Source organism: Alligator mississippiensis, chromosome 13 (assembly GCF_030867095.1).
Source record: "Alligator mississippiensis isolate rAllMis1 chromosome 13, rAllMis1, whole genome shotgun sequence".
In the NCBI taxonomy this organism is placed as follows: Eukaryota; Metazoa; Chordata; order Crocodylia; family Alligatoridae; genus Alligator; species Alligator mississippiensis.
In genome coordinates this window covers 45,874,833-45,889,989 of record NC_081836.1, presented here as the reverse complement: position 1 = coordinate 45,889,989, position 15,157 = coordinate 45,874,833, and the positions used below count along the sequence as shown (strand labels likewise).

The 15,157-nt window shown below is 40.5% G+C and overlaps 2 protein-coding genes across 9 annotated transcripts in view; one reads left to right on the top strand and one right to left on the bottom strand.

Moving 5' to 3' along the window:
• LOC102568342 (acyl-coenzyme A synthetase ACSM4, mitochondrial) overlaps positions 1 to 7,239 on the bottom strand; it is a 34,122-nt gene extending 26,883 nt beyond the window's left edge. For 2 of the 3 annotated variants that reach the window (XM_019494653.2, XM_006273706.4), the window contains exon 1: positions 7,087 to 7,237. The gene's annotated coding sequence lies outside the window, so the exon portion shown is untranslated. Of the gene's footprint in view, positions 1 to 7,086 lie in introns of all 3 variants that reach the window. The other variant, XM_014610774.3, reaches the window with a different exon arrangement.
• The window catches only part of PDILT (protein disulfide isomerase like, testis expressed), a 39,642-nt gene that overhangs the window by 772 nt on the left and 23,713 nt on the right, over positions 1 to 15,157 (top strand). For 2 of the 6 annotated variants that reach the window (XM_019494657.2, XM_019494658.2), the window contains exons 1-2: positions 3,101 to 3,332; positions 14,748 to 14,954. In XM_019494657.2, the coding sequence (XP_019350202.1) occupies positions 3,134 to 3,332; positions 14,748 to 14,954 (406 nt within the window). In that variant the 5' untranslated portion in view covers positions 3,101 to 3,133. Of the gene's footprint in view, positions 1 to 3,100; positions 3,333 to 8,601; positions 8,672 to 14,747; positions 14,955 to 15,157 lie in introns of those variants that run through there. The other 4 variants (XM_019494660.2, XM_019494659.2, XM_019494661.2 and 1 more) reach the window with 4 other exon arrangements.

The window sequence follows — 15,157 nt, the reverse complement described above, 5'->3', positions numbered from 1 at the left end:
AAAGGTGATTGGATCCCTTCGCCACCTCTGGTTAAGCTGCATGTGCCACGCTCTTTTATTCTCCTCCCACGAGATATGGCTTCCATTTTCCATTAAAAGGAATTTCTTAAATATCAACATACATGGGGCAATGGAGGGAAATGGAAAGAGTTTGTCCACAAATGTCTGAGCTCACATCCCCCTAAGATTACTAGGACATGAACAGCCATTGGGAAAAAGGCTGAACAATTACATATACCTCAAATTAACTCACAGCTAATGTTTGAGGTCTGCAGAAATCGGTATTTCCATGCTACTCCAAAGATGTAAAGCTATCACTGAGTCTAATTCATTCTAATTAGGAATGTGCAGAAGCAGTGACCTGCTTTGTTGATTGTACAAACTGATGCTTACACCTCTAACATTTCAGTTTTCTGTATACATCATCAAGGAGACTCTTCTCTGTATGTGCCTCAGTAGCCCTGTGTCCCAAACTATTCCTTTAAAGCTAACTTCCTCCTCTGACTTGGAGGTCAACAGCCCTTTCTAATATACTGTACATTCAGTGATAAGGGGTCTCCGTGAAGGATTCAAGTTGAATATTATTTGTTTCAGCAGCAGACAGGGAAAAAAACCAACTGTTTGAACAAATGACCTTGTCATCCTAGCTTTATTACCCAGGGAGCTCAAGCTGCATTTTGAGATAAGTGTTGAAAGGACACGTTCATCTCAGATAGCCCTTGCTGGTCCTTTCCAATTCTTCTGAACATGCAGTTTCCCCTTCCCAGGGTATCACCACTAAGGGAACTTTAGAAAGGAGATGATTGCAAGGAGAAGGACAACCCTGACCCAACCAAAATCAAAACACCTCCTGTCTTTCTAGCTTTTGCCAAATACTCTGACAAAAAACGTACTGCACTTGGTTTTGTGATGGTATTTTATAGGGTCATATCCTGGCAACAGATTGAACACACAACTTCCAATAATTTCATTATGAGCCCTGTGTGCAAAGTTAGAAAATGTAGTCCATGATGTATTATGAGTCTGATCCAAAGTTCACTGAAATCAGAAAGATTGCATTGACTTCAGTGGCCTTCAAATTAGAGCCTATTACAATAATGCATAAAAAAAGATTACAATGTATAATCTAATACATTACAATGTGTAATCTAACCCATGGAGTATACAGAAAACCCAAGCACATCTGTTGCAGCATTTATAGGTAAATTATAGTCTTTTTCTTTGTAGATGGGTAATTGCCTTTTGCTTCCTATCTTTTAACCAGCTCTCAGTCCAGAGAAGAACCTTCCCTTTAATCCCATGGCAGTGCAGTTTTTAAAAAAAAGCCTCTATTGAAGGACCATGTTGAAAGCTTTTTGAAAGGCCAAACATATTATGTGCTTGTTAAGACCCTCGAAGAACTCCAGCAGGCTGGTGAGGCAGGCTTTCCCTTTACAAAACCCATGTTGATTCTTCCTCAGCAGATCATATTTTGTCCATGTGACAGCTGATTTTATTCTTTATTATAGATTGTACCAACTTGCCAGGGATGAAGGTGAAACTTACTGGTCTTTAGTTCCTAGGATCACTTCTGGAGCTCCTTTTTAAGATGGGTGTTATGTTGGCAACCTGCCAGTCCTCTGGCATGGAGGCTATTTGGAATGATAGGTTATCTACTATTGCCAACAGTTCTGCAATTGCACTTTTGAGTTCCTTCAGAACTCGTGGGTGAATGCCATCCAGTCCTGGTGACCGATTAGTATTTAATTTTATCAGAGTAAAGGCCAATGAACAAAAAAAAAGGTTCAGTGGGATAGCAACCTTCCCCCGCCCCTGCCCCTGCCCCTGCCCCCTGAAATACATAGTGCCTGCTTGGTCCCTTCTGCAGAAGTTGTACCAGTGGACTCCATGTCCATGACAAAGAATTCTACTCAATACTGTTTAAGGGAAAGATGCAAGGATTGTGCAAAGATCTTTACTCTAAAGTCACAGATTAGCCAATGTTTAAGGAACTAACCTATTTGTTAGTCCTGCAATGTTGCATGGCCTGCAAACTTGAACAGCAACAGCTTGATCTTTCTCTAAAGTGGTCTTCAACATTTTTTCATTTGCAGACCCCTAAACCTTTCTTGAATGAAGGTGCAGACCCCTTTGAATTGTAAGTGTGGGTATTCACATAACTTTCACTGATCTAGTCATCTTTCACGGACCCCTTAAACATAATCTGCCGATCCCAGAGGTCTGAGGATTATAGGTTGAAAACCACTACTTTTAAGATATTGTTCACCCTGTTCTAAAAATGAGTAGCTATAGCACTCTCCAAGTTTGCAGTCACACTAAGGACTGATAGTGTGCTTGACACCTGAAAAGCACTGCCTAGGCTTACCTAACCACTACAGGCTATATTTTGATGCTCTTTTTCAAATTTCACTGAAGTCAATGGCCAAATTAACTGACCTCCATGGAACAAGAATTTTACCTACTGAGCTGTATCATGCTTGGAATATAAACACAAAATTTATTTAAAATGGAGACTTAGGACCCATTAGACAAGGAACTGCAGAAATACATATTAGAAAAGACCTACATTATTCAGTTCTCCCACTAACTTCAAAGGGCATTGGAGCAGAGCCCCAGTAAGCAATCCCAACAAAATGACAGGTGACCAAGTGCTAACTTTTTAAGAAGAGTCATTTATGTTCCTTTAACTTCATGAACATTAGAATTACAATGGGGCCACCCACGGCCTCTCAACCTCTATCGTGTACAACATTTCTGCCATTAGTTATGTTCTTAAACAACTAGAGATTCATTGTTAACCAACCACTCAGATGACTGGCCAAGCTGTATTCCGTATTTCCTCCTTCTCTCTACAGGTATTATCCTCTGTTTACAAAACTAATGAGATCCCTTCCTCGTACTTGCACAGGATTATTTTCCCAAGCATACTTGCAAAAAAAGATCTAGCATTTAACCGCTCTAACTTTTCAGTGGAGAAGTGAAGTCAGTTCCATTTATGGAAGACTTTATCATTAATGTTATCACGTGGGAACTAGCTACTTGGTCTGTTGATAAGGTTAGGGCTATTTTAACAGCAAACATTCAGCTCTCAGTCCTTTCTTCTTGCTTGCTGCCTGTGAAACAGTTGTACAAGATGAGGATGCATTGGCTTTCCATTCTTTTGTTATTGATTCTCTCGAGCCTTCCAGCACAGAGTGACATAGGCCCAAATGAAACAAAGCCAAAGAAAGCCAAACTCCCCCAAATCAAGGAGGAGAACAATGTTCTAGTGCTGAAAAAGAGCAACTTTAACAAGGCACTGAAGGAAATTAAATATCTACTGGTGGACTTCTGTAAGTATTACCTCAAGCCTTCTGTTATATTTATTGGCTCCAAGGATCATGACTGTTGCTCATGGCATTATGTTATGCTTGCCTAACTGTTACCTTGCCCTCTACCTGATCTTTTCCAATTGTTGGCTTTGTCCAAATGCAGGATTTTGTGCTAACCTCCCTTGGGTTAGCCTAAGGGCAGGCCTGTCTCTGCAATTCTGTTTCTGGATTGCCTTGTCTAATGGAATTGTGAGGTCTTTAGCTGTCCCAGTCATACAATAATACGAGTTCCAAGATGCAAGTGTGAGGGCTGGAGACCCAGCCCTGCACAGCACTGACTCAATGTCCTCTGCTTCCATTGCCTCCCTCCACTTGTGCAAGATCATATTTAGAAGCCGTCATATGTGCACACACAAAACAAGAGGCTGTTTTCTTGGCCCTGAAGAGCTGATGTGTTGCATTAATTGCTCTTGGATTTTCTTAAGTGCTTCAGTTCTTTGTGTAACAAACACACTGTGTGGCAACTTCTTCAGAAAGAGTGCCATATGGCTTTCAGTTATTGAAAATGGTCAAACAGTTTGCCCTCAGACTCTATATTTACAGTACGTTGAGCTGTGGGAGCTCTTTCCCTGGAATTAGCATCCAGGTAGATGGGATTTACTGTTGTGGCCACAAACCATGTGAAGCAAATAGAAAACTATGACTGGATTATTTTATTAAAAAAGCATGGAAGGAAGCCCAGCTGCGTATCCAGCGATGGGTGAAAAGGACACCAGCCCTGGACACCCAGGGGGAGCGCAAGAACAGAAACTGCCATGACTGCTGCAGCCGGCATGGCCCCTGCCACCACCCACACTGCTACTCCTGCCCGAGGCACAGACCCCAAGGCCCTTTGGCTCCCAGTAGAGGAGGGCTTGGCCAAGTTTGCTTGGCCTTGCTGCTCTTCACTGCACCCCTCCAGGCTGCTCTGTGCCCCTAACACTTTCTACAACTCTCACAAAGCTCTGACCCTTGCACCTGGGCTTTGGGGTGGGAACAGGAATGGCAGACCCACCCCCCACTTTCTATATGATAAAAAGGAATATTAACTGCTTAGTAAATGCTTCCATGTATTCGAGTGGGGGAGGTGATATAAACCTTTGCCTGGCACTGCACTACCTGATGTTTTACAGCCAAAGCATCTGCACGGTTTCACCCGTTTAAGAAAGATATTGAAAGCTGCCAGATGGAAAGCCAGTGCTGGACCATACCAACTTTTCTAGCATAGATGTTCAGCTATAAATCCTTGTTGAGAAGCCATGCAAATAAAAACAGCCAGTATGATCATTGATCAGGGAGGGAAAAGCCTCTGATTCCAGGGCTGGTGGCAAAATATTCTGATCAAAGAACATCAGGTGCATTCAAAGACTGCTAGAACCACTGCCATAAACTCAACCTGATCTTTTTTTGTGTGGTTCATTAGCAAGCAAGTGCTACTACAGGATGGATTAAGCAGTGTCCTGAGAAAAACACGGAATTCTGTGTTCCTGGTATGAAAATATCACACTCCCGTCAGACAGGCATTTTAACTGTAGCACATTTTCCTTGTAAAAGGACATGGCAAATAGTGATGATATAAACAATGATGATATTGGCTTTGCACTGAAATGGCCCTAAATGGAGGGGGGTGTTCCAGTCATTTCCACACATGCCAGCTCCTTAGTGTCCCTACTGAGCAAGCCAGCTAAATACATGCAGAATTTCAAGTAGACGAGTAATTTCATTAACTTAATTCGTATTACACCTGTGCTCTGTTGCATCAGAACTGGTTGCTCAGCGTGTTGCAGGAATGAGGCCAAAATGCAGAGGGACTGCACAGTAAGCACCGTAAAGTAAGCACAAGGGGAGGAGGGAGGTGTAACCATAAAGAGAAGAGACTCCTATATGTGATTGCTATATCACTGGAAGATGAGGCCGAATTCCCAGCAGAGCCAGCTCTGCCAAAGAAGCTAAAAAGGAGAATACTTAAATTAATTATGGGTGTGATTAAAGTCTATGGTTGTCATGGAGTTTTCATGGGGTCTGCTTAGGACAGCACAAGCCCCATGGCTGGATTGGTTCCCATGGCTTAACCTTGGGTTGCTACTTTATCGACTGCAGCGTAATCGCCATGTGTAGTAAACAAATATGCTCAGGTCTTTGTGCAGACTTTCCAAGCAAGTTTGAAATCAACCTTAACCTTCAATGACACGAGTGTCTCTCAGTTAGAGTTAGTCTGTAGGTGTCTTGAGAGACAGGACAGCATTTAAGTTTCATGCCTCATCACCCAGAACTTGAAGGAGAGTTAAAAACCAAATCAATCCCCACATTTTATGGAGATGTAAATCATGGATTTTTTTTGGCTCGCTGATCAAACTGAGAAACTAAAATAAACATTTGTTTGGGACTAACCCAAAGTGAAAATTGTTTGAATTTCTCAGAAAAAGTAACCGCACTGATAACTTATTTTTGTCTGGAACAAAACATTTCATTTTGGGTGTTAGTGCTTTAACTTTAAAAAAAACCTCACAACATTTTGAATAAAATGGAAATTGGACTGTTTCAAAAGAAAACGTGTAAATAAAACTGACTTTGCTGATTTTTTAAATTTTGACTGAAATGATCTAAATTCAACCTGATTTTTTAAAGAGTTTTAGCCCCCCTCGCCCCCTGCACATTATCTTGGGTGAATAAACTATCTAATGAAATAAATGTACTCGGTTCTGCTTTTAGCTTTATATAGGGCAGAGCCAAAGCACCAGGTTAAATGCCTTGGGACTCCAGAGTGTAACAACCAAATTTTCATTACTATTCATAGGTCTAGCTAGAAAGCAACAACTTTGTTCTGTGAAACATGTTGAGGTTTCAGAACTTGTTTCCATCCAGAGAGACCAAAACAGAGACCTTTTGAAATTTTTCATGGAAAAAGAAGTGAGCAAGAAAATACCCCCAAATAGCCAACAGTCCATCTGCTAGGGAACTCTCCTTGGATGTAGGACACCCAAGTTCAAGTCCCTGCTTTGAACTAAACAGAGTGAGGCCTTGACCTTCATCTTCCTTATTACAGGAGAGTGCCATAATGGCTTGGCTATAAAATCAGGCTCTCTTTCAGTCCTTCCCCTGTAAGCCATTTGACAATGCATGCTTAAATATTCATTAGGAAATTAAATAATCATGGAACATTCATTTTGGGATGTGGGCGACCCAAGCTTCAAATTCCCAGCCAGCTGTAATTATTTGCATTATAACAACATGTATAAGCCTCACCTAAGACTGGGGTCTAATTGAGCTAGGAACCTTACACGCACATACACACTAAGTACACCCCGTGTCCAGAGAGGATCCATCTGAACCAGACCTAGATACAGAATATAAATGAAGAGTTCGAGAAAGGAAGGAAAGAAAGGAAGGAGTATCACCTCCATTTTACAAGAACTGAGGTAAAGTGACTTGCTGCAAGTTAGGAAGTCTGTGGGACAACCAAGAATTACTTTTGGAAACCCTGAGTCATCAGAAGACTATCTCTTCTTGGGTTCATCTCTAGTTATACAGCAGGGGAGAGAGGATGAGAATTTATGTCATATTTTCTAAAACTGGGCTTTTGTTTGGCTTCCATCCTTTATCAAGAGGTGTTTGAGCTCCAAACTTTGATCCCAAACTACCTGTGAAGATATTATCCAGTTGTAGGGTTTGCTTTTGGCTTATCTTTATTTCCCTCTTCCACCTCTTTCCCTGCTTGGTATCACTACCTACTTACCAGCCCAACAGGATTCAGCACAGCAGTCCTGTTTTCATGCTTCCTCTCCAGTGACTTTGCAGCAGCTTTCAGCTCAGCACTGACTGTGTCCAGTGTCTGTTTTCTTTTAAAATTAAAAACCCCCATAAAGCTTCTGACTTTACCTTGTAGTGCTGGGGCAACTGAGCGAACTATGCAAATAAATCAAAGTCCTTGCCGAGCACAGAGCAATGACCCAAACACTCAGGTCCTTTTGGGCCCCTCCGCTTCTCAGCACTCTTTGGAAAAGGTTGTGCTCCTCAATAAGAAAATGAGGGAAGGGGTGACATTAAGAGGACAGAGTAAACAGAACTTGGAGCCTTTCTTTACCTTTTGTAAAAGAGCAGAATTAATTTTAACGGAGAACGGAAAATATAATAATACCTTAGATACTGCAATATTTTACGCTACCTCTTACCCTAAAATACTAGTGCCTAAAACACATTTGTCTAAGCTACCTTGCTTATGTGCCTTGTGCACATAACTTGTATGGTAACACACTTTTGAGGCATTAATTCACCCATGCCTTGGACTCAACCTGGCACTCGGCTTGATAAAGAGGTAGATATCATACCCATAATGCTCATATTGGAGTAGGAGTCAGAAATTACAACTAGTAATGCTACTGCACTCAGCAAGGCCATGCACTCAGGACAATACCACCAAATGGCTCCTGGCCACGTTCGTGTCACTTTCCCCTCTGGATTACAGCTTTGACAAAGAAGGACGTTGTGATTAATATTTAACTCTACAAACCTTTCAGGATTTTGGACTCAGTCATTTTCTGTGCAAGATTGCCAACCTTTGGTAACTATAGGGAAAAACCACCAGGATATATACATAAGCTGTGCAGGTGTTTTCAGGTTTCACTGCTGTTTTGCATTCTGAGAGTATTCCCCTTTCTAAAAGTCCCTACATGGCACAAAGTGAGGACCCAGACACTTAGCGCCAGTGCAATTTTTGTTTGTTTGTTTTTTAAATGAACTTGGTGAGATGGGGCAGCTGGTAGAAACCCTGCAATCTATGCATGTGACTGACAATCCAGACTGGACATAGCTGTATTTTAGCAGGAACCCTGGGGACTGCTGCCATTCTTTTAGGCATCCATATACCACTTCTAGTTTTTGGGGTGCAAAAATGGAAAATAGTTGCATTAGACATGCTGCTGTTCTGAACTTGTGAAAAAAGTCTGTTCTGCCTTCACCCCACCATTTCCAGTCCTGATCCTGTGCCCATTGCTTTATTTAAGTTATGTTTCCCCAAACCCTTAAATATATGCTGTATTGCTGAATGTTCCCAGAGAACTGCAGCCAAACCCAACTGCCATCAGGGTATAAAACCACCTCTCCTAACCAAAGCAGCATAGCTGGAGACTGAAGACTCACAGAGACTTTTAACATGGAGTGGCAGTCCTGGCTGGTCTGAGGACTGCAAGGATGTACATTATTTGGAGCATGGTGGGACACTTTACAGTCACTACAGAGTCCATTGGATAAAAGAAAGTTACTCCAAATGCCTTCTGTCTGGCACATTCCCTGGACCCTAAATCCTGTTGACAGGAAAAAGTGTAAGTTCCTCTCATTCCTTAAAATTTGGATGATGATAATTAACAGAGCAAATGCCATATACCATATTTTCCAATAATACCAATAGTAACCAAATTATTTCTCTTTCTAAATATAAGGGACGTCAATAGTATCTCACAAGTGCCTCAAGTAACTGTTGGCATGTGATGACTTTGTAAAAGCAACCAATGTAATGACAGGGTTGTAGAGATACCAGAGGACACTACCCAACATCACAGGAGGGAAGAAATGCATGCAGAAAGAGAAGCTCCAAACATATGACTATATTAGACACACTAGCCTGAATTTGCTGCAGGGAATAAAAACATGTATTAATATCACAGCCCTCTCTTCCCATGGAAATATCTTCAGCAAATTGTTCATCAAAAATCAAATCAAATCAATCAAAAGCATTGAATTTTGAATCAATATGTAAATCAGTAGATCAACATCCAATGGAGCATAAGTAATGAAAGTGGATAGCACAGTAGCGCTTACAACCAAACTGTTTGGGGCATATGTATGCAAGAAGAATAAGAAGAACATATACATCTTATGCTGGGATTTTTAAAGGAGCCTATGAGATTTGGGAGGTCAGTGGAAATGGGGTCCCTAACTATTTTAAGCTCTTGTGCAATTCCCAGGCTTACTCCTCTGGGCCAGATCTTCTGAAAATGGGTATTGAAATCACATCATCCAATATACAAGCCAAAAGAGAACAAGCCGAAGAAATGGGTTTGGGCCAGTAAAATAGATAACTAGACACTCTAGTTGTCCTTGGCAGAAAGAAGTCATTATTTGCATGTGCCATTCATGCATGTGTTAGGGATACAACTGGAATGTATCAACGTTGGATGCTCGGGATATGGTAGAATGAATTTCCAGGATTTCAACTAATCCTTTGCAATGGCATTGTGCCTTTTAGTGAAGGATCTTAAGAACATCACAAATATTAATGACAACGCCTCACAACACTCATGTGAGTGAGATTATATTAGTCCACTTTAAAAGTATAGCAATTGGCACAGGAGATAATGGAACACATTTTGCACCACTGCAGTCCATGGAAGCCTTTCCACTGACCTTAGTTGCTCTAAATATTTGCTTGAGGGCTCACAAAAAGAGTAGGCAGGACTAAAAACCAGTCCAAGGCATTAAGCACAAAACTGTCCTTCCCTTCAAGAATTTTCTGCAGACAAAATTATAGGTCTGCAGAGAAACTGTAAATGCAGCCTATGCACAGAAAATGAAAAGTGAAATCCTGTCCAGACCATACTAGAAAATATGAGCTAGGACACTGGCATTTATGCTTCTCCAGTAATCACCAGAATTATCAATACACAGTAGAATGAAACTGGAGGCAGATGACAAGATGGAAGATGAAGACTATTGTCGTGTTTCCATGGGGATGCCTTCAAGAAATGCTCCAGGACCACTAAACACATGATTTTGGTAGTGGTTAATGTCATCTCTAATTTTTCACATGTGATACTGTTATGCAATACTGTTATGTGCAAGTAGGATATTCTCGCAGTACTCAGGGGCTAGGGAAAGACATTCAAAAAGCCTGAGCCTGAATTGTTTAAAACAGTTTATGTGTAATGCCTATCTCTAGCTAGGGTCTCTGGTTTCAATTCCCAATTCTATCATATAATTTCTGTGTGCCTTTGGACACAATATGCTCTGTTTCTTTATGACAGAGGTATTTCTCTCACCCATGTTTAGGTTGCGACCGCTTCAGCACAGGGTCTATGTCTCACTGGGCATGTCGACATGTGCGCTTTAATGTGCAGTAGCCTATTTTACTGCACATTAAAGTGTCATGTCAAAAACCATGCTAATATGCTAATATACAGTAAAAAGAAGCTATTACACATTAAGCATCGCTCAAAAAAGTGTGCGCTTTCGCTACTGCACATTACAGCTGCTTAATGCACAATTATTTAGTACCTCACATTAGTACCATGCTCAAGAAAAAGTGGCAATGGTTCCCTGGTTCACAAAAGTGGTTAGAAAATTACAAGCTCTTTGGAGGCAAAGTGGGAATGCCAGAATAAAAAAGAACTGATGGAAAGTTGAAGGGGACTATAATCACTCAAGATATTCGGTAGATAAGCATGTGATGGATGCTCTCACCTGGTTTTCAAGTAATCAAGGGAACAACATTTGTACTTGATGAAGAAGGAACTTCTAAATGTGTATGTCTGTGTGACCAGGCTACCTGCAGGCTGGATCTCTCCTGATCTTTTTGAATGCTCTCCCTTGTCAGATCTCATGATGTTACAGGATTTCTCTGGGTGGAACAATGTGATTCTTCCACTCTATGACTGGGCTGTGGGCTATAGTATCCAGGTGCTAACTGTGATAATCTCAGCAGGCCTGAGCTCTAATCAGTCACAGCAGTTCTGCTCTATGGGAGTAATGATCAGTGGTGCTCGGGGGTGGTATTTCTTTGGAACCAAAGTATTTCAGAGAAAACAGATCTTAAAAGAAGCAGGTTATGTGCATTTCAACCCCATTCAGGTTCATAATATCCTGGAAGTGTGAGAAAGACCCTAAACTTCTTCCAATATTCTTGTGGCACCTGTACATGTCTGTGCCAAAGCTCACTGACAGGTCATTGTGCCCCCTCAGTACATGGCCCATTTAACTGATAAGTGACCCTGTGATCTCCTGGTTTCTGTGATTGCCAAGCAGCTGTGCAACTTCAGCATGTGCTTGCAAGGAAGGCGCTATCCTGGAACAGGCCATTATCTTGGGAAATTGCTTATCTAGAGTCACTGTATGGTTCTGCTGCTTGTTTCCCCAACAGCTTCCTATTAAAAATGGCCAAAATGTTCAGATAGAAATTTAAAAAAACTTGTGGAAACAATACAATAAGTTTCTCTCATCAACCTGGCCGCAAACACAATACTCACAAAATTATTATGTCTCAGTATGTTTACATTACATAGCAACTTTATGTGCACCACAGCCTGCGTTACTAAAACGTAATACATACTGTTGTCCCCATTTTAAGTAAAAATAGACTACAAGCACTCAATGAACACTGCCTTACAGAACAATTTTGTGAATACTGTCTGTGGCCTGGCTGATGAGAGCTGTCTAACTATTATGACAGGGGCATCATTTATTGTGCCAAGAGGTCATGTTTTCTGTTAGATACCCTGGTTTTCCAGAGCAGACGCCTGGAACATAACAACTGTGCCATCATGGCCTGGATTAAAATTTTTATATAAAAAACTTAATCTGGAGAGCAAATATATTACTACATTTGTGGGTGGGTGGGTGGGTGGTGGTGGGGAAATTGATAAAACTAATTATATAATTAGAAAAAAAGAAAAGCATATTGGAATCCTTTTGCAAACCCCAAATAAACCTATTTGCTGAAGCAGTCATTTTACAGGTGATTAGATTGCAATCAAACCCCATTTGCTTTATTTAAGAAATTATTTTCCTTTCACGACACTTGTAACTGAGTAACCAATGTGTAGGCACAAACTGTTATTGTCTTCTAACAAGAATTTGAAGCTTCTCTGAGGCCAGGGTAACACCTCCAGAGTATAAACTAAGAAAAGTTTACACGAGAAAGCACTTGGTAGAGTCTATCAGATTAATGTTTTGAGAAAATGAGGTTGTAACAGCTGCATTTTTTGGACTAAGTCAGCATTTTAACAAAGCAGATGGACAAACTCTGAAGTTAATGCCAAAGCTCTGATTAACTTAAGTAGAACATGGCTTCTGCCAAATATCTTGTATAGTAACTCAGAAGGAGTTTACTTTCTTTTTTTGATCCTTAGCATTGAGTGAGGTTTTGGAAAACTAGGGGTCAAAGGCATGTGAAATGCACTTCCACACGCTTCAAAAGAGGATGGAGCTAGACTGTTCTCAGTGGTGGCAGATGACAGAACAAGGAGCAATGGGCTCAAGTTGCAGCAAGGGAATTTTAGGTTAGATATTAGGAAGAATTTTCTTACTAGTAGGGAAGTAAAACACAGTAACAGGTTATTCAGAGAGGTGGTGCAATCTCCATCCTTGGAGGTTTTTAAGTCCTGGCTAAACATATGCTTGGCTGAGATGATCTAGTTGGGGCTGGTCCTGCTTTGAGCAAGGGGTTGGACTAGATGCCCTCCTGAGGTCCTTCCAACTCTAATTTTCTATGATTTGTATAACACAACCTAGACTCACTCCTTCCTTGTTGTGCAGTCAGATGAATGATGTCACAGAGACTCATGGTCTGGAACAGGCCATTATCTTGGGCCATTATCTTGGGATATCATTATCTTATCAGCTCTCACTCATATGAGAGTCAAGAGTCCTATTGTTTTCCATGAATTTGATGCATGTGCTGGATGTTAAACACATCCTTAACATTTTGAATATATATTTGAATTATATTTACTAAGTTAATGTAATCGTAGGTGAGTAATAACATGGAACGCAGATCCCATTAGGTTACATAAAGAAAAGTCATCCGATGTTCAAATGATATAAATTGGCAATGGACCATTCTTGCAAGGCTTTCCAAGCTGGCCTCCTTCCTCTGCTGATATAGAAGAGGCTAGGTCAAAAAAACTAATCTGAAAACGAGTTTGCTGGGTACTACTATTCATCCTCTTGATTGCACTGGTTGGATGGGGGAAATGATTGATGGTAGGGACTCAGAATGAGGATGATGATGAATTATGCAGGGAAATGTAACTGATCATTGAATTAGATTAAAAGTTTTATCTACCATTCATTTATGAGAATGCTAATGGAGATGATCACTCACTTTTTGGTACAATTATTTAAGGCAGTGTCTTGATTAGGTAGTCTGTAGAGATTTGTATTTGTTTGTATTTCTATGGAAGTAGAAAAGACATAAGATAAAAGAAGTCACACTGTTGGATTTATGATGCATAAATAACCAAGACTATCTGGAGTTTTTTTCATCTTTCCCCGTTTGAAAGGTATATTGATAAAGCTCAAATGCTGCTGTCAGGGATTGAAAGAAAAAGTTTCAAGTCTTCACTCCTTTCTCTCTGTTAAATAGTAAAGCCAGCTAAATGAGGTGATAAGATATCTCAGCTTTATCAGCAGAAAGTTAAACTAACTTGCTTTTAAAGCCACGTTGCAAAATCATATAGCTCTTGGCTCTTTATCTGTTATTTGCCTTTGAATTCAGAGCAGCTAGGTACCACTCGTTTCTTTATACTGTCCCTTCTTTGTAATAATACAACCTATACCTGCACCTATACCTAGACTCGTAGTCCCTCCACTGCTCCAAAGCACGTGGACATCAACCATTTGACCTAAAGGAAAAGCTGTCTGTGTGGTGACCTATAGACATTTGTTCATTCTAAACTGCAAGCAGTGGTACAGAGCAGAGGTTCCCAAACATTTTTTTTATTGCGTGCCCCCTTCCAGATTTACCAGCTGCCAGTATACTCCTACCAGCATACGTCTGATATTTTAATGCTTTTAATGCCAATTATTATTATAATGAAAATTAAATCCACCCTTACACAATTTCTCCTGTGATAGAGGATTATGTGCACGTGCTCTCTTGCTCCATCTCTCCCTCTCACGTGCACATGCATTCATGTACCCCCGCCCCCCAGCAAAATCAGTATCTGCGATGCGGAAATCTTCTACAGTGGAAGCTGCTCTGTATTCAGCCATTTTCAGCCTAAATCAGCTATATTACCTAAGTGCCTTAATATGCAGCAAGAAAGCCTATCCTAAAGATCCCAATTTTAAAAATCAAGCCCTGAATACTCAATCGTAGCTCACCCCATTATGTATTTTTCTCCACAAAATCAACCTTCCAATGTAGTTTTTTCCTGTTTTTTTGGGGGGGGTGGACACACACCTGGACATAAACACACATCTCTTTAAACATGCTGAGGTGTATGCATCTGAATGAACAAAAAAGACCAAATATGCATCTTCTGTTTTAAGATCATTATGTGAAATAGTTTCTACCCCTCCTTGTGTATCCTCAGTAAACTTATTTAACCCTTCAAAATATCACTGGGCTTGATGACTTGCATTTTAAACTTGGTGCCATAGACTGAATGATTCCCTCCCTTTCAGACATTCATTTATCGGGACCATCTCAGAGCTTGGCAGAAGAATTTGCTGAAGCTGCGAGGCAGCTTAAAAAAGAGATCCCTAATGTCAGATTTGGAAAAGTTGATGTCTCAGACCAGAAAGATCTGAAGAAAGAATTCAATATCCAAGAATTTCCAACTGTGAAATTTTTTGTGAATGGCGACAGGAAAAATCCCATCGATTGTAAAGGTAAAGTGTTTTTGGTACTAATAAAGGAGCCTGATATCTGTTATATGATGGGTGGTAAAGAACCATTGGATGTCTGAGTGGACAGAATAATAAAGAACATATGAGAGATTACATGGATTCTGTCTTTAACGTTATATGTATACCTGTATCTGCATATCAGTATTTCTGCACATAGGAATTTAATGCAAAATAAATTGGATTTG